The sequence below is a fragment of the Pipistrellus kuhlii genome, unplaced genomic scaffold (genome assembly GCF_014108245.1).
Source record: "Pipistrellus kuhlii isolate mPipKuh1 unplaced genomic scaffold, mPipKuh1.p scaffold_m20_p_2, whole genome shotgun sequence".
In the NCBI taxonomy this organism is placed as follows: Eukaryota; Metazoa; Chordata; class Mammalia; order Chiroptera; family Vespertilionidae; genus Pipistrellus; species Pipistrellus kuhlii.
In genome coordinates this window covers 3010852-3030510 of record NW_023425515.1, presented here as the reverse complement: position 1 = coordinate 3030510, position 19659 = coordinate 3010852, and the positions used below count along the sequence as shown (strand labels likewise).

Below are 19659 nucleotides of genomic sequence, written 5' to 3'. Positions count from 1 at the left end.
AGAAAAAGAGGCTTTGCTGGAGGAAAGAATTGCTGATATTTCTTAACACAAGCTCCTGGGACAGGCAGTTTGTAGAAATGGTTTCAGTTAACTCTCCTAAAATTCCTATGAGGTGGGGATCGCTTAACTCTCCTCCTATCTAGAGATGACCACTGGTGTGAAACTCCATAATTTTTCTTTAAAGTTTTTTTAATTACTAAATTTCCCTTTAAGATTTAATATATAAAAGGTGTAATCCCAATAAATTCAATAAAAAAGTAAAAAAAAATAACACGTAGCAACAGGAGCTTGTTGTAACTAGGGAAACAATCCTATATAATAAAAGGCTAATATGCAAATCGAATGAACAGCAAAATGACCTGTCGTAATGATGTGGGCTGACCACCAGGGGGCAGACGCTCAATGCAGAGCTTCCCTCTGGTGGTCAGTGTTCTCCCACATGGGGAGCGCCGCTCAGCCAGAAGCCAGGCTCAGAACTGGTGAGCACAGTCCTGGTGGCAGGAGCCGCCTCAGAGGCAGCAGTAAGGAGCAGTGAGCGGGGTGGTAAGAAGCAGTAAGCAGGTGGGGACACCTCCTAAAGTGCACAAATTTCATGCTCTAAACCTCTACTATAATTAATAATAGTATCGTTCCGGTCCTTCTCTCCCAGAGGAAGCTGGGAAATGTGATCACAGCAGGTGGCATGACCCAATTCATCTGAAAGTGACCAGCTCAGGGACACCATCCCCAATAAGCAAAGTCTGATTCCAGCCATGGCCTCCGGGAATCTCCATCATTCATTTGCTCACTGAGATAGCATTTATTGAGCAGCTACTATGTGCCAGGTGCCACGGAGGATTCTGGAAATACAGAAGAAGACTATAATACTCACTTTTCCTCTCTGGGGGTCTCCTGATCTGATGGGCCGGGAGAGACAAATGAACAAGGAATGACAGCGGTAGTTAAAGCTGTAGCTGGAGGCAGTGGGCTGGAGAGACATCTGTTCAAGCAGGTGCAGGTGACAGCTCTAAGCAAGTGTAGGCTTGAGGTCTACACTCTGGGGCAGTTCAGCGAAGATGGACAGACAGCCACAGGAAAGGCTGGCCCGAACCGGAAGCCACTGGCTGCGCCACATCCCCTTACAACGAACCGGCCTAAGAGAAAACTCCCAAGTACTGTTGCCCTTCCATCTATCCGCCCCTTTAAGAGGAGAATTTGTAGAGCTCGCGCCGCGCCTGGGTGAGCCGGTAGATCTTCTCCTTCAGGAACTTCCTCTTGAGGGCGGTCTCACTCTGCTCCTGGAGCAGCCAGGAATACTGGTCCTTTTCCTGCAGGATCTGCATCATGGCTTTCTGCAAGTAATCGCCATTCTCTTGGAGCATGAAATACTGGATTATGAATGGAATCTGGTTGGCGAGCCGCTTGCTGGTCTCCTGGAAGAGGCGATGAGAAGGGTCAGCTGGAGGGGTCTGGCCCCGAGGCCTGTGGCTGCAGAGAGAAGCCTTGGGGTTCTGGATGCACGCAGGGCCGCCTTGCTAAGTCCTGGTGGTCCCGTCCACTTCCCTCCAGTGTTCAGTATCAAACCACGAGGAGCTTCTGTCTGGGGTGCCCAGTTTTCCTACCTAAGAACCCACCGGAGAGGCCAGCAAACCCCAAGCTCCTGGTGCGAATCCCCGCCTTCCCAGGAGCCCCTCCCTCGGCCTCACTCCACCTGTGGGCAGAGACCTCCTGGCCCAGTTCTGGGGCCAGATCAGGACCTGCTTCAGTCCTCCCCTCACACCCTCTCTCCATGGGCATGTCCAGCTTGCCTGGCAGCTGGACTCCACATCTGGGTAACTCAGCTTTTTACTCTGATTATGAAAAGGTTAAGTAGTTGGGCTTCTTTACAGTTGAAAAGCTACCTTCCATTCTGCTTGCCCTAATACTTTTAGTCCGGTGATTTCAACCTTTCTCCTCTCGCGACACACATGAACTAATTACTAAAATTCTGCGGCACCCCAAAAAATATATTATGTTGTCTGGTGATCTGACAAAAAAAAAAAAATAGGTGTAATTTTGATTCATTCACTCAGGACAGCTATTGTTGTGTTGGCTGTTGTCATTTTTTAAGTTGATAATCTAAGGGAAAGAGGTCAGTGCTTCTGACTAAATAGTCAGGAATTGCATGTTTTAAAAATCTTGCCAAAGCCGGTTTGACTCAGTGGATAGAGTGTCGGCCTGCGGAGTGAATGGTTCAGGGTTCGATTCTGGTCAAAGAAGGGGGATTTGAACCTGGGGATTGAACCTGGACACCTGGGGGTGCCCTTGACCAGAATCGAACCCAGGATGCTTCAGTCTGCAGGCTGATGCTCTATCCTAGGGGTGTCGAACTCAATCAGAGAAGGGGCCAAAATCTAAAATCCAGCCTAAATCGCGGGCCGAATGGTTTACTGAACAGTCATAAACTGTCATTGTGATGGAAACGCAGCGGAGTGCAGTGATGACAGCGCGGTGCGGGCCACATTGCAAGGCCTGGCGGGACGGATTTGGCCCGAGGGCCTTGTGTTTGACACATGTGCTCTATCCACTGAGCCAAACTAGCTAGGGCCGCACTGATGTTTCTATCTCTCCCTCTCCCTTCCTCTCTCTGAAATCAATAAAAATGTCTTTTAAAATATTTTTGTGGCACATCAGTTGGAAATTGCTGCTTTAGTCCACAAGTGGGGTTGGGGGGTGGGGAGCGGGTTAGAAACCATGAAGCTGATGGGGCCACGTCATCTCAGGAAAGGAATTTCATTCCTGTTTTGTGCAGCTGGTGAGTGTGAAGCACGCCAGGGGCTGAACGCCTTCGAAACATCAAGGAGAGCAAACCATGACCAGCAAGATGAGTCGTATTTTGCTGTACTCTGAGAACAGTAATTTCGTACTTCCTGCATAGCATGAAATAAAAAGAACTTTGGGGTTGAAGTGACTTTTGAGTACATGCTCTGCCACCTGAAGAACCTGATTGGGGGAAATTCACTAGACGTGTCTGACAGGTCCAGTTAGAGGATGGAGAATAGATGAGTCGCTTATCAGAATAGAAAAGACCCGTCCCTTCTTCGCCCAGGTAAGCGCCTCTCAGACAGCGTGCCCCAGCATGGGCCACGTGTGCCCACACTCACCAGGAAGTATGCGTTCAGATGCATCCCGATCTCAGTGATGGAGGAAACAGAAGACGGAGGAGTATTCGAAGACAGTCTCAGGGGAGAAGCCTGTGAAATGCTTCCGTCCGTGTTAAAGGTCTGTTCCCGAATTTTTTGTAGAATCTCGCTGTAAATCTGGTCTTGACAATAAACCAGCTGCTCCATCCTGAACTGCAGGTGGATCATATTTGTTGCTGTTTCTGCTTGCTTTGTTTTTATGTCTTCAATCTTGTTCTGGTTGGGTCAGAAAGAGAGGCATTTGCTGCTGTTTTGGTCCCCCCTCGTTATTTCAACTACTCAGGGAGTACTGTGATGTTGAACATAGAATTAAGAATAATTTAAGGCATCTCCGTGATTGATCGTCAACTCAAGAACCAGGAGCTCATGGTTCGATTCCCTGTTGCCCAGGTTGAGAGCTCAATCCCCAGGAGGGAGCATGCAGGAGGCAACCCAACGAGGATTCTCTCTCATCTTTGATGTTTCCATTGCTCTCTCCCTTTCCTTTCCTCTCTCTGAATCAATAAAAACGTATTTAAAAAATAATTTAAGGGCAAAGGAGGCCTGAGGCTTTAAATGGTGAGGAATGAGATTCTGGCTACAGCCGAAGCTGGGCAGAGCTTTATCTGGAGCCACTCACTTCCCTATATGGCGACTGGGATTCAGGCAGGGTGGCTAAGTTGCCAAGTGGAAACCCACACTCCCAGAGGCCAGTTCTAGCATATCATAATTACAAAAGTTTTATCAAAAGGTTGATGAAACTTGGGGGCTCAACAAGGGCTGAATCACATGTAATTACCTATTGGATTGGCTAATAGGCACTTCCCCCAAACCTGAATAGGATGAATATTTGCTGCCAGACAACTCAGGGCATCTCAACCTACACGTTATTGCCTCCTGTTGGCCAAACACCTGAACAGCTGTAGACTATTCTCCAACCTGATAATGCTTGTGTAAACCCTACCCTTTGAAGTGTATTATCTCCACCTTGCCTTAGGACAAACTGTGTGAATAAAAAAGCAAAGGTCTGAGACAAGGAGAATCTTTAGTTCCTTTAGCTGAAGCTCCTCTGACCCCCAATGCCTTTCACAATTATCTTTCATCTCTGGACTCTTACTTAATCTATGCACAGCCTTTCTCCAGATTGCTGGGACAAGAACCCTGGCACCACACAGTGGTGGCAATATTTTTAAGTCAAACTAATAAAAACGTTGGACCAGGATTAGTAGACAATGCTGTCCTTCATGAAGGAAAAAGGCCCAAAATACTCGCCAGTTACTAGGGACAGTCATACAATCAGTTATGTCCTGCTAGGACACAAGGGATCGAGAGAACAAGGTCAGTGCTGTGTTCTACTTCTCCCAGGAAGGGCCCCTCAACACCCGGGCAGAAGCAAAACAGCGCTGCTGCTCACTTCGCCTGCCCGCAAGGGTACAATGCTATCCCCACCCTTGCATGTCTAAATGGAGTACACACGCGCCTTCTTTCGAAGGCTAGACCCTAATACATCTGCACAGGTGCCCAGCAGATGAACTGGGGGTACTTACCCGGGCTGTTTGATTAAGGTTGGAAAATTCGCCAAAATGTGTTTTGGCTGCTTCAATGAACGTTTGCCGGACGATTTCTGACCAAAGGAAAAACCAAACATCAGTGAGATGCAAGCAGGAATCACATGGCTTAATGGCACAGGGCAGGGAAATCATAGTATGGGCCCCTATTCAGACCTATAGACTTCAGTGAGAGAAGGAAGAGATGGTACACAGTCCTGGGGAGACATAAGATCCATGGCCACCACCCTCCCTGCGCAGGTGCCTTCAATTTCCTGTCGTTCCTGGAAGGTGTGATCCTCCCCGGGTGAGCATCCGGCTCTTCCTCACACAGCTGCGTGGAGGGTAGGTCTGACTAGGTGAAGCCCAATGCACTGGCACCCTTCTTTCCCAAATGGGCAAAGGAGATCTGCAGGCTGCAGTTGGTCATTCCAACCCAGTCTCTCCCTCAAGGCATGGAGACCATGGGCAGTGCTGGGAGAGCCCCTCACCCACGGCCTTCTGGAGCATGCTCAGGGCGGGCTCCACCAGCTGCTGGATGTACTGCTGCACAATGGTCTCGAACGTCTTGTAATTGACAAACCCAAGAAGTTCTTTGCCCCGGTACTGGTTTTCATACTTTGAGACTTCTTCATGAATGATATTTTTAACTGCAAAGTGAAACAAACCACAGACATTTTTAAAGATAAAGGCATTTTTAAAAGTCTTGCTCACCTACTATATGTATCCTAAGGCAATGCTTCTAAAGTGCCAGGAACCAATGTCAGCATGTCATGATTACAAGAGTTTCATCAAAAGGTTGATGAAGCTTGGGGGGGCTCAACAAGGGCTGAGCCACATATGTAATTACCTGTTGGGAAGGCTAAAAAGCATCTCCCCCAAACCTGAATAGGATTGTTAGCTGCCAGACAACTCAGGGCATCTTAATCTACACATTATTGCCTCCTATTGGCCAAACACCTGAACAGGTGTAGGCTGTTCCCAATCTAACAATGCTTCTGTAAATCCTACCCTTTGAAACTCTACCCTTTGAAGTGTATTATCTCCACCTTGCCTTAGGACAAATTGTGTTAATAAAAAGCAAAGGTTCTAGACAAGATGAGAGTCTTTAGCTTCTTTAGCTGAAGCTCCTCTGACCCCCAATGCCTTTTAAAACTATCTTTCGTCTTTGGACTTCTTCTCAAATCTACATGCAGCACAGCTCCTTTCTCCAGATTGCTAAACCCTTCGTAATGCTTGGACAAGAACCCTGGCATAAACGGGAGTCCTTTTCATAATGAAAAACATACAAGTTCTAACAGGGACCTTCAGGAACAAAATCTAACTCTAAAAAAAATGTATTTCAACTGAGAGTTATCACCCCGAGAATATGTTGAGTGTGTATAGTTGATAGAAAGGAAGCAGATGAGTTCATTGAAAATAAGAAGTTACATGTTTCACTTACAAGTCTCTCAAAAATTCAGCTAAACTAGGGTTAGAGGAATTCTACTGTGGAAATGAGTAGTGCTTTTTTTTGTTTTTATTTTTTTTTGAAAGTGGCAGACATTTAAAAAAAATATTTTTATTGCTTTCAGAGAGGAAGGGAGAGGGAAATGAGAACATCAATGATGAGAGAGAATCACTGATGGCTGCCTCCTGCATGTGCCCTGACTAGGAATTGCACCATGACCTCCTGGTTCATAGGTTGACATCAACCACTGAGCCGCACCGGCTAGGTAACAGTACTATTTTTATCAAGTGCCAGAATGGACAAAAATGCAATACTCACACACACACACACACACACACACACACACACACACGCACACATGCACATACGCGCGCACACACGTGCACACACATGCACACGCGCACACACACGTGCGCACACGCACACACGCACGCACACACGCACACGCAGCCCACTTTCATCCTGGCTGGAGCAGAATGGAAGTTGGAAGCATGCCAGACAGAGCCAGGAGACTCTGACCAAAGCCTTCACCTCTGGTTTCGGCTTCGGGGTTACCAGAAGGGAGAAATGGGGGAAGCGGGATTGCCTAGCCTCACAACAAAGATGCGAGAGAGAAGCAAGTCTGGGATGCGGAGCTGCTTTCTGTGGAGTGGGTGAGGGCAGGCTCCCGCCCAGTCATGCATGCCCGCACGCCGCAGGCCAGGGTCTCTGGGGTGGGCAATCAGTACCCCACACTGCCTGTGCTGGGGGTAGCTCCTGGCCTTGGTAACTACGACGCTGCTGCTGGGGCAGCCCTGTCCAAGACTCACCCTTTTGGGAATTGGCTGCAAGTACGCGGACCCACTGTTTAAACTCCTCCCGGAGTTTGTTGTATAAGCGTGTCTCTTTGTCCTTCACCACTTCTTCTCCATCTACTAACCTTTCAATGTTCCGATTGAACACTTTGATTTTCTGGAAAAGAGGTAACGTCATTCCACTGTGCTGTGGTTGAGGAGCCGGGCCGGGGTGCAGAGGGTGAGGGAGCTGGCAGTACATCACCCACCCACACTCCTCTCACAGGTGACACTGGAGGGAGGCAGGGCCCCACAGGACCCAGGCAGGGGAGCACAGAGGCCCCGGAGATGCGCTGTGCCACCTGGGAGGGTGTGGCCGCCTCAGGGAGAGGCCAGATTCTGTGCCCGAGTGTCACCTGGCGCCCGGGAGTCCTCACCTCGACCAGAAAGAACATCTTGTCGGCATCGGTGTTGGGGATGTGCTCCCCGCACTGGCGCAGCTCCTCCATGGAGCTCAGGTGGCTCTCTCGGATCTGATCCTCCAACAGCGGCAGTGATTTCTGAACAAAATAACAGCCAGCAGTGAGACACCGCAGCCTGGAGCGCATTGACAGGTGTCTTGGGCACAGGAGCAGAACCCACTGGGAAGTCAAGGACGGAGGGAGGGGTTCTGTCGCTGTGTGAGGCATTGAGGCAAAGGCCCACTAAGGAGCTGGAGCAGAATCCGTGGTTCTGTTCTACAGCGAGGAAGATGGGGAGGGGCAGATCTTGGTTTCGTTTGGTTTAGGTAAGTGTCTGTGTCTCTAGATCAATTACACCTGAACACAGTGTCAGCTTTCTCTAGGAACACGTGGCCTGGGTGAGCATCTGAAGGTCATAAACTGAGAAAGGGCGCTTTGGTAGAAGCTATGCCATGGGGGTTGGTGCCAGGCTGGGGACAGTCCTAACCAATCACCATGCAGGTGAGGAGAACAGAGGGCCTAGAGCGCTCCACGAGGGCTGCCTGTGGCCACGCCCTGTGTCTCAGTGACGCCCCTGGGTGTGGGGAAGCACCGGCTTCATGGCCTTTTTCCAGGACAGGAACCGGAAGCTCAGAGAGGCCCATAGCTGGACAGCCTTGCTGAGCTAGTAAGTGGCTCGGTTCCAGTTTGCACCCTGCTCACCAAAGCCCAGACAGGTGGACCCTGCCGGTAAAGACACCTGAGTGAGCAGTGCCCCCAATCCTGCTTCGGTGCCAAGGTTGCTGCAGCCAGCCCGGCAGGAGGTCATTGAGACTCAGAGGCAGCTTGTCAAGGCTCCACAAAATGGCGGTAAAGGTGGGGGCGCCAAGAAGGTAATAAGGCCTCCTGGGCTCTTTAAAACAAAACAAAACAAAACATATATATGTATATTTCAAATTACAATTACCAAAATTGAATCCTGATATACATGAAAAATTAATTTAAAATACTACAAATTTTAATTTTAATGTAAAACTTTAAGTGTTGAGAAATGTGTTATCAAAAATGTTATCAAAATGCAACATCTTTTTGCAGAAACACGTGTTTGGTTTTGCAATTAGACAATGTTCTATCTTTTGGTGCCTCCTTCTGCACACTGAGGGGATTCCGCTAGAGTCAGTCCTTCTCTAAGTGTGTTCCCGAGATCGCCTGGGGACTTACAAGGGCAAATCCGGGGCCCCACCCTCGACCTGCTGACTCAGAAACTGGGCCCAGGGATGTGAGCTTTCACCAAATTTCAAGGGGATTCTTGTGTGCACTGCCTCTCAGGTCCACTGTCCCCTTCTCACCAAATATGTCTTTTTTTTTCTTATTTGATTTTTTAGAGAGAGGAAGGGGGGAGGGAGAGAGAGAGAGAGAGAGAGAGAGAGAGAGAGAGAGAGAGAGAAAAACATTGATGTGAGAAACATTGATCAGTTGCTTCCCATACACACTCTGACCGGAAATCGAACCCAAAACCTTTTGATGTATGGGATGATTCACCAACAAACAGCCACCCAGCCAGGGCCCACCACATATGTTTTGAGTGTGTGTTTTCTGGCTCAAAAGCATTCATTGTCTTGGTCTGACTCGCAGTTGAGCAGTTTAGCATGGACGAAACCCAGGCCCGGGGGTCATCTCTGCTCTGGGGTTAACCTTCAGTCCTGCCCTGTGGTTCAGCCTCATGTACAAAGGTTCAGGCAAGCTCCATGACTAGGTCTCAAGAAGCACTAAGCCGCCTTCGGTGGTTTGGCTCACTGGATAGAGTGTGTGCCTGTGGACTGAAGGGTCCCGGGTTCGATTCCAATCAAAGGGCATGTGCCTTGGTTGTGAGCACATCCCCAGTAGGGGGCGTGCAGGAGGTGGCTGATCAATGTTTTTCTCTCATAGATGTTTCTAGCTCTCTATCCTTCTCCCTTCTTCTCTGTAAAAAAATCAATGGAATCTATTAAAAAAAAAAAAAAAAAGAAAAAGAAAAAGAAGAAGAAGCACTAAGCCACTAAGTCACGCTTGTACCATATTTCACAACATCATGAAAAGTTTGAGAATCCATGGAAACCAAATACATATTCCTTACAAGTCTGAGGCTGGGAAAATGTCTTATGTTTGTACTGTGAAGTGTTAAGGACCGCTGAAAAGAGAGAAATCTGCTACCTCAGCGTTCATTGCTTTTTACCGTGCTGAGCTGGTACTATGGTTTCTCTTCCTGCTTCCCCCAAGCTGACCGGTTCCCCTTTTTGTCTCCAGATCATGCCCTGTTCCTCCCCTGTTTCAGACGCTGACCTCGGAGCCTCTGGCCAGCAGCCATTTGGTTTATTTGGTTTTCAGAATGTGCTTGTGTGCTATTTGGAGAGTTCAATGCAGTGTGTCATAGCCCTTTGGTGACTGAGAGAGATTCACGCAGGCTGCAATTTTTATAACTTGCAGCCAACCCTTGACTCACGTTGATGTGCCAGATGAGCTCAGTGGTGAGTCTCTCTGCCAGGCGGGGCACTGTGGCCTTGCCTTCCTCCAGGAGGACTCTGAAACAAGACAGTGCAGTGAGTTTGGGAAGGGCCCACATGGTCCTTTGCCCACATCCTGGCCTTTGTGAGTGGGTGAGTGAGCTCACTCAGCTCCCCGGGTGGGGGGGAGGGCATGGTATCAGAGAAGCCTGGGAGCGAGGGGGAAAGACAAATGCTAATTATGGGATGAGCCTATCTGAGGCACGCACGGCGCTAGGAAGGTTACATCTGCCTTCTCTTTTTATCATCCCACAAACTGATGACGTAAGGCAGTGGTCGGCAAACTCATTAGTCAACAGAGCCAAATATCAACAGTACACGATCGAAATTTCTTTTGAGATTCAAATTTTATAGATAGGTACAAGGTTACTAACTTAATTAGGGTCCTCCTAAGCTGGCCTTTGGTAAAAACTCAAGGGGTCAAAGAGCCGCATGTGGCTCGCGAGCTGCAGTTTGCCGACCACTGAAGTAAGGGATCTTTTCATCCACAGGAAAACAAAACCAACCTAACTTTGTAGCAGTGGAGTGATTTGTCCAAACTCGTGTTTTATTTTTGGTAACAAATATTCACCCCTGAGTAGCCAAATCAATCTTGAGGAAAAAGAATGAAGTGGGAGGGACCAGCCCTTGCTAGTTTGGCCCTCAGTAGACAGAGCGTCAGCCCGTGGAATGGAGGGTCCCAGGTTCCATTCTGGTCAAGGACACATGCCCGGGTTGCGGGATCCATCCCCAATAAGGGACATGCAGGAGGCAGCCGATCAATGATCCCCTCTCATCATTGATGTTTCTATCTCTTGCCCTCCCCTTCTTCTCTGGAATCAATACAAATATATTAAAAATAAAAAGTGGGAGGCACCACATTTCCTGATTTCAAAATATATTACAAAGCTACAGTTTGTTATTACAAAAGAGTACATGCTAGCACAAAGACACACATGCACAGAATAGGGCACCCAGAAATAAATGCGTGCATATATACTCAACTCAATTTTAATAACGGTGCCAAGATGCACAAAGATTACTCTTCAACATAGGATATCAGGAGACCTATATGTCTGCATTCAGAAAAATGAAATTGGATCCTTATCTCATACCACACACAAAAGCCAACCGAAAATGTATTGAAGGCTTTAACATAAAACAAGAAATGTAAAGCTCTTTGAATAAAACCCCACAAAAGACACAGGGGAGCCCAGCCAGTGTGGCTCAATGGTCAAGCATCCATCTATGAACCAGGAGGTCAGTTTGTTTCCCGGTCAGGGCACATGCCTGGGTTGTGGGTTTGACCCCAATGCGTGGAATGCAGGAGGCAGCTGATCTATGAGTCTCTCCATTATTGATGTTTCTATCTCTCTCTCTTCCTCTTTCTTCTTCTCTGAAATCAATAAAAATATATTTAAAAAAAAACAACACAGGGGAAAATGATTTCACCAAAAACACTGAGAAGAAAAGCAAAAAATAGACCAAAGTGGGACTACATCAAACTGAAAAGCTTCCACAGAGCAAAGAAGCAACACAGAACCTACCAAATGGGAGAAAATCTTTGCAAACAATGTACCTGATCGGGGTTAATTTTTTAAAAATGTGAGGAGGAAGCAGTGGCAGCTCCTTCTGCGTGGTGATCGGCTCTCATACCAGAGTTTCCTTAAAGCTGAGGAATTGGTTAATGGTTGCCTCATGCCAGTTTGGGGGAACAACTTAAGTTTCGTTTATGATTTTCAGAAGCAAGAAGAGCAGGCATGTGGGCACCGGCTTGTCTGTGAAATCAGCCGAGTGAAGCATTGCCGGGGTGACTGATCTGCTGTTGTCTGCTCAGGGGATCTCTGAGTTTGTGTTTGTTTTAACAATGCAATGGGAGCTGAGCCAGCATTTAAAAAGGAGGATATTCTGCCACTTGTGACCACAAGAATGAACCTCGAGGACTTTATGCTAAGATGGCTCTTTCACAAAATACCACGGCCTGGGCGAGTCTGTTTTGAAGAAGTGGCATTAGAAGAAGTTTAAGTTTAAAAAATGTGACTCTCAAAAGAAGTTTCAAGAGTTGTACTGTTGATATTTGGCTCTGTTGACTAATAAGTTTGCCAACCACTGGTCTAAGCGAATGAGAATGTCCACTGTGCAGTGGCCTGAAGGTCCATTCCCAGGGGAGAGGGTGTCCATTCAATCATGTGATCAGGCCTCACAAAACCCAGCTCCTTTGCGGGCTCTAACGCAGTGGAGGGAGCGCCAAAGCGGATGTTCACGTGCACCATTTATGATGGTCAACATGGGTTTCCAGAGGCTCAGAGATCTGCTTCCGGTCCTGTTTCCTTCACTGGTGCTTTGACCTCTCATCCTTGTCTACAGAAGTGAGAAGATCCTCACTTGCCATGTGCATCTCCTAAGACTTGATGGGGCGCACACGAGAAGATGAGTGAAGACATTTCGGAAAACCCAGGTGCCCTATGCCCTGTGGCTCACCAAATTACAACCTTTAATCAGCACCATTGTTACAGCCCACGAAAAAACGATTTCTTTCAATAAGTCAATGAATTTTAAAAAATACATTCTATTGATTTTCACAGAGAGGAAGGGAGAGGGATAGAGCCAGAAACATTGATGAGAGAGAAACATCGATCAGCTGCCTCCTGCACACCCCCTACTGGGGATGTGCCTGAAACCAAGGTACATGCCCTTGACCGGAATCGGACCTGGGACCCTTCAGTCCACAGACTGATGCTCTATCCACTGAGCCAAACCGGTTAGGGCAATAAGCCAACGAATTTAACACTAAAAATAAAGTCAAGGATGGGTTCCGCTATACTGTACTATTTTATATGCAGTTTGGTCATCACGCTGGTCCGTCCTGGGGGGTAGAGGTTGGGGAGCGGTTCCCAGGGAGCCCAGCTCCAGGGTCCCGCGGGCGCTCACCTGAAATACGGATGCGCCTGGAAGAACATCCTTTCTTTCTGGGTGGCCTCCACCAGGCTCAGCTTGTCGGTGATCTCCTGCTGGCCCCGGCACTTGACGATCATGTAGCCCTTCTTGAGGCGGTACGTCAGGTTCTGCGCCACGTTCACCACAGTCTTTTCCGTGCCCTTGTCCACCAGGTCCGGCTTGGTCAGGATCCCTGCGAGGTGATAAAGAAGGCGTGGAAGGTCCATTCTCTTCTCAGATCCACTTGACCGCTGCGGGACTCCGGGGTCCTTTCCCGGCCAGGACCTACAGAGCCTTCTGCAGCCTCCGCTGCCCAATGCCCTCCTGTCATCCATTCATGTCAGCGGCACCCCTCAGATCGGCTCCCCCCACTCCCTCAGTTCACCAACTGCCTTGCGTCATTGATTTAACGAATGTTCTGGGTGTGCCGAAACCGGTTTGGGCTCAGTGGATAGAGCGTCGGACTGAAAGGTCCCAGGTTTGATTCCGGTCAAGGGCATGTACGTTGGTTGTGGGCACATCTCCAGTAGGGGGTGTGCAGGAGGCAGCTGGTCGATGTTTCTCTCTCATGGACATTTCTAGCTCTCTATCCCTCTCCCTTCCTCTCTGTGGAAAATCAATAAAAAAGTAAAAAAAAAAAAAATGTTCTGGGCACTGGACAGCAGCGTGGGCACAGGGGACCGGCTCCATCACCACGTCCCTAAGAAGCTTCCCTGGCGCTTAAACAGCTTCATTTCTCTGTCTCTTCTGTTCCCAGAAGCTGTTACTTCAGAGCGCATCCTAGACTCACTACAAGGTCTGTGTGAACTGACCTTCGGGTGACTCACAGAGCCACGGCCTGGCCTGTCTGAATCTGCGTCTGCACCTCCCATTGGCAAAGGAGAGGGCCTTCCCCGGGGAGGGGAGACAGCAGCCCGGAATGCCCCTCCCCGGAGCCAGCACTCCTTCAGGGAAGCCTGGGTCTCTGTGCTCTGTTCTGAGTAAAGGGAGTGAGATCAGGAAAATGGGAGCTTGCCATTAGAATCCGCCCTGGCAGGGGAGACAGGGCCCTCTAGGGCGCCTCGGTTAGAAACACATGCCTCCAGCCACAGAATCAGCTCAGAAGCATCATTTAATGGCCCAGCTGGCGGGCCACAGAGATGGGCACTCAGCCATTTTTAGATGCTTTCATATTTTTTCCCCTCTTTTTAAGTGTGTTCATTCCTGAATGCGTTCCGCACACACATTAAATTAACCAATGCTTATTAAGCACTCTGCTGCAGGTGGGATGAGTGAGAAAGCATAGTTCCTGATTTCACAAATATCCCTCCGTCTTTCACTGGGGAAAAGCCAGCTAAATGATCCTAGTAACATATAAAAAATAAACAAAAATATCTAATATTGATAAATTCCATGCCGGGAATGAAAAGAAAGGCAAAGAAATGACCACAGGCCAGGTGGCTGTACACGTGTAGGCTGCTGGACGCTGAGGGTCTCAGAGCAGGCAATGTTTGGGCTGTGACCTGAATGAGAGGAAGGAGCCAGCCCTGTGGGTGGAGAAGGAGCTGGATGACTGAGCTGCACTGGACAGTAGGGGACAAGGTGGGGAGTGATGGGAGCCGTGGTCCCAGAGGCATGCAGAAGCTAGGTCCCAGAATGCATTGTGGTCCCGGCAAAGCGGTCTGGGTTTGGACACGTGAGACGGAAGCATTGGAGAGTGAGCAGAGGAGGGGCGTGGCCTGACTTGCGGTCTAAGGCAGGGGGTGAGGAGGAAAGGGGGTGATGGTGATGGTAGATTGTTGTGGGCAAGGTGAATGCCGGGCGACCAGAGCATGTCTGCGTAGCCCAGGCAGGCGATGGAGGCTGGGTCTGGGTAGTGACTGTGGGGATGGAGAAGGGCGGACAGGCCCGGTATTAGTTCTGGAAGCAGAGTTGTGGGGACTTCAGATGAATTAGACACAGAAGCAAGGAGAAGGAGGAATCAAGGGTGACTCTTTGATATGGCTTTAGACCTGGGCAGGTGGGTGTGGGGCCGTGAAGAGGCAGTGAAGCCTTGGGGAGGAGGAGAATTGGGGTGTGGGAGAATAGTGTCAAGATTAGTGCTTTGATCACAATACCTTGGAGACATTTGATGGACATCCAAGTGGAGACATCGAGTCTAGGGAAAGGTAAGCGTTCCAGAAAGAGATTTGGGAGTCATTGGCATGTAGAACGAATTCAAAAGCCTGGACACATAAGGTCACTTCAAGAGAGTGTGTGATAGAGGGAGAGCTCAGAACCAAGTTCTGGTTTCCCATATGTAGAGGTCAGAGAGTTGAAGAAGCAACCAGCCAAGTGACTAGGTACGTGACCTGAAGCTGGCCAGTGAAGGAGAGAACCCAGGGAGAAGCTGGGCACCCAATAGTTCTTCGTGTAACCCTCCCAACAACCCTCGCAGGTGGTTGTGACTGTTAGCACCATTTACAGAGGAGGAAGGAGAGGTTAAATGCACTGCCCAAGGGCATGGAGCCAGTCAGTGAGGAACCAAACCCAGGCAGTCTGTGCTCTTAAGCCAAGTCCCGTTAATGCCACGAAGGGTGACATTTAAAAAAGGATATTGAAGCCGAGACTGGTTTGGCTCGGTGGATAGAGCGTCGGCCTGCGAACTCAAGGGTCCCAGGTTCCATTCTGGTCAAGGGCACATACCTTGGTTGCGGGCACATTCTCAGTGTGGGGTGTGCAAAAGGCAGCTGATCATGTTTCTCTCTCATTGATGTTTCTAACTCTCTGTCCCTCTCCCTTCCTCTCTGTAAAAAAAATCTATAAAATATATATTTTTTAAAAAAGGACATTGAAGATAACACAGTTTCCCACAACAAAGCATTCTGCTTGAATTAAGTCCTGCAGATGCTTAGGCTCCAACATTCGCCTGGAAGTGTGTTCGCTGGGGTCTGTGACGGTCTTTTCCCTGTACCCAGGGGCCCAGACCTTCACTGTGTTATGGCAGAACTGATAGGCCAGCCACTTTCTCCTTTCTGGGCCATCGTGGGAGAGCAGATAAAGCAGGTCTTGTCCCCATTCAGAACGGCTCCTGAATGCAATGGAACAATGAGGAGGGTGAAGAAGCACGTCCTGGCGGCTCAGCTAACCCTGACTGTGAGCAAGATGACCAGCACGGATGGACCCTGCGCCCATGGAGCTCGGGCTGGAGCAGCACTTGAATCTAACACAGGATGTGGGCATCTCTTACAGTGGACCTACCTCCAGGGCCTTCCACGTGTGTGAGGGCCTCCCCTCCTTCCCCAACCTCTGGAAGCCTGGTTCTCCCTTCTTACCAATGGTCCTGTCTCCTTCGGGGTCCACTTCGTGAGCCATGCTCAGCGCCTCTGTGGTGGCGATGTCCACGTTACAGGGCACCACCACCAAGTTGATGGTCTGCTGCCTCTGGATGTACTTCTTGATGAGAGCCTTGATCTGATGCCACAGGATCACACAAAGGAAGAGTAGGTCTCTGATGACTCAGCAGCACAGTAAGACACCTCCCCCCCCCCCAATTATGGTAAAAACCAGTCATCCTAGTGCGGGACCCAGTGTTCACCCTTCCGAGCCCTCGCTTGGCCTATCCCCTTCCTCTGGAATGCCCACCCCACCGGCCCTTATGGAGTTTCTGTTGATTTTCTACTTATTCCTCAGAGCCCATCACTGGTGTAGCTTCTCTCCTGAAAACTCAATTCTTATGGCAGGAGGAAACCTCTCCTTCCTCTCCAGATCTCTCCTGGAAGCCTTCTGCGATTATCATCACTTTACTAGAGGCCTGGTGTACAAATTCGTGCACAGGTGGGGTCTGGCCAGCTTGTCCCAAAGAGGGCCAATCAGGGCTGGGCCAGCAATGGGGAGAGGACACAGGCAGTTGGCCAGCCAGCCCAACCTTGGATAGGTTGTTGTTTTTTTGTGTTTTTTTTTTTTTTTGGGGGGGGGGCGGCAATCGGACTAGTTGGCCACCACAGTGCACATTATAGTGACAGGTTGTTCTGTCATTCTGGTCACTTGGCTTTTATATATATATATATCAGCATGATTTTTTAAAATGTGTTGTACCTTCCCCAGAAGCCCAGAGGTACTAGGAAAGTCCACCCATTGGATGGATGAACCAGCACCCTCCTGGCGGGTGAGAAGTGTGGAATTAGTCACTAACTCAGGAAGGAAAATGAGTGAATTACACTGCTCCTAGAGACAGAGAACAGTGATTTGGATGTTGAGGAAGAAACCAACATTTCACTGCCCAATATTTTTCCCAGAGCAGCAGAGCTAGCAGAGACCCCCCGAGTTTGGCTATGGTTGGGTTTCCTCACTGGCAGTATCCCTCATAAAAGGAGAAAAGGGCAGGCAAGTGACCCTAGTTCCTAGGATAGGAAGGTCTCATCTTCTCCCCCTCACAAACTCTATCCCAGCATACCTTGCACTGGAGACCATCCTATCTCCCTGCTTCCATGTGAGCTGGGTTAGCAAAGTTAGACAGCTAGCTTGGGGATGGGCCTTGCTCAAAGATCAAGCGTGACTCAAGCATCCCAGTAAGACTGTGCGCTCAGGCAGCCTTAAGTGGGCAGGTCTTTGGAAAGAAGCAACAGGCTCAGGGGCTCTTAGTTTGTACTGGTCATTGTTGTCCTTGGCTGTCACCCCTCCCACTGCGCTGCCTCCTTGCTTCTGACCAGAGACCGCAGACCATGTTCTGATTAGTTTAAGTAGCGTTATTTTGCTAAAATTGGCAGATTTCATGTGAAAATCCGAATTTCTGGCGTCTGTTGACTATCTCAAGACAGCTGGCAACACTGGTCCCACATTCTTTATTTTAGGCAGGATGGGAGCTGTCCGATGCACCCCCAGTCCCACCAAGTCAATTTCTCTTGTTTCTATGACCTGCCAGGCTCTACTCTCATCCTCAGTATAAACCCCATGCCCAGGAGGTCTTATTCCAGTCTCCTCCCCAGTCACTCAGAGTGAGAGCTGGGGAGGCACACCACAGCCCTAAGGGTGACCAATAGAGGCCTCAAAGTCTCCCCAACTTCAGCTTGGCCCATTCCCAAGTTCCAGAAAGGCTCACCTGCTGTCCAATGTCCTGGGGCTGATTTCCCACAGCCACCCTGGCGATGCCAGGAAGATCAATGAGGGTCAGATCCGGAACCTCGGGGGAGGTGATCTCCAGATTGATGAGCTCGTGGCTGATGCCAACTCCATTCCCGGCGATGGTGTTCTGGGCTATGGAGGCCAAGAGAAGAGAAACCCAGAGTCCAAATTAGCGACCCTTCTGAGGGAAAGCAGTTGTTCTTGAAGGCAACGGTTGGTATTCACAGTATAGGAGCTTCAGAGTCCCAGGTGGTTGGACACGTTTCACAGAAACCTGCCGAGTGATCTGAGGCCACAGAGGTGGCCGTTCGTGTACCAGTATTCAGGGTCCCCACATGTGCATACACTCTCAGAAATCCTAGAGGAAAACATCCGATTTATTTCCATTGGAATTGTGGATGGGTTCTGTTCTCTATATTTTTAAATATTTTCCATTGGGTTTTCACTGGGTGTGGTAATGGTTCTATCCCCAAATCCTTCAACATCCCTCTCATCAAAAGATGGAGCCTTCAGTGGGGTCAGACAGAGGGACTTATATCATGAGAATAGATAAGGTGGAAGTGACAGTGTGACGAGGTCATTCAAGGCATCATGGCTTGCTCGTACTTTCTCGTGGATGGTTTCACTCTGGGGAAGGCCAATGGCCCCATCATAAAAGGCCACCAAGCAGCAATGGAGAGGCCCACAACAGGGTGGGACCTAGCACCTTTGCCAGCAGCCAGCAAGAAAGTGTGGCCTCCTGTTAATGGCCACGCGAGGGAAGAGTTCACCAGCCCCAGTTGAGTCTTCAGATAGAATTCAGTCCCCAGCCAACACCTGGCTGCGGCCTCACTGAAAACCCTGAGTCAGAACTACCCACTGATGTGTCCAATTCCTGACCCTCACACACTGTGTGAGAGAGTATCTGTTTGTGTTTTAATCTGCTAAATTTTGGAGTAATTTGTTATGCGATAATAGAGAACTAATAGAGGTATTACTTCTATAACCAGAAAAAATATATAAATAAATACAAATCTATACTAATAAAAGGGTACTATGCTAATGAGACCAGATGTCTTCTGGACATCCTTCCAGACCTTCTTCTGGACAAAGCCACAGTGGTGTGGGCTGAGGCAGAGTCAGTTAGGGGTGATCAGGCCAGCAGGGGAGAGCAGTTAGGGTCGATCAGGCAGGTGAGTGGTTAGGATCCAGTGGTCCCGGATTGTGAGAGGGATCCTGAATTTGAGAGGATGCAGGCTAGGCTGAGGCCCCTTCTCCCCACATGAATTTTGTGCACCAGGCCTCTAGTACAAATATAAGTGTGTGTGTGTTCCAGGGCAATATTACAGTGTCTCCTGTTTCTTTATATCTGACTCTTTAACACACACATACATATACACAAACATATACTAACAGATATAAATGCACACACTAACATGTACCCACTAACGCATAAACATGTGACAAATACCACAATGAAATTCCACTGCTAGGTGTGTTCATGGCAGGGGAGACACATACCCCTCCAGTCCAGGACACCTAACACAAAGCCTCTCTTCCTCCTTCTGTCCGTTGGAAACCAGGTGCGAATCTGAGGCCTGTGGTCAGTCTGGAGCTAAGCAGACCCCCAAGAAGGGGGACCCTCAACTGCCAGCCACCCAGGCTCCACTGCAGGGACCGCAGAGAAGCCCCCGGGGGCAGGACCCTTTGGCTAAACAAGATCATGTAAGCAAACGCGGCACATCAATAACGCACGTGCTGCTTATCTTTGTTCATAGACTACTCTGCA

At 49.0% G+C, this 19659-nt stretch overlaps 1 protein-coding gene across 1 annotated transcript in view; it reads right to left on the bottom strand.

Moving 5' to 3' along the window:
* Positions 1-320: 320 nt before the first annotated feature.
* The window catches only part of MX2 (MX dynamin like GTPase 2), a 29262-nt gene continuing 9923 nt past the window's right edge, over positions 321-19659 (bottom strand). The window contains exons 6-15 of the mRNA XM_036445306.2: positions 17869-18023; positions 16103-16241; positions 12804-13002; positions 9833-9911; positions 7348-7470; positions 6947-7088; positions 5179-5337; positions 4688-4764; positions 3123-3377; positions 321-1412 (exon numbers count right to left, since the gene is read on the bottom strand). Of these exons, the coding sequence (XP_036301199.1) occupies positions 1182-1412; positions 3123-3377; positions 4688-4764; positions 5179-5337; positions 6947-7088; positions 7348-7470; positions 9833-9911; positions 12804-13002; positions 16103-16241; positions 17869-18023 (1559 nt within the window). The 3' untranslated portion in view covers positions 321-1181. The remainder of the gene's footprint in view (positions 1413-3122; positions 3378-4687; positions 4765-5178; positions 5338-6946; positions 7089-7347; positions 7471-9832; positions 9912-12803; positions 13003-16102; positions 16242-17868; positions 18024-19659) is intronic.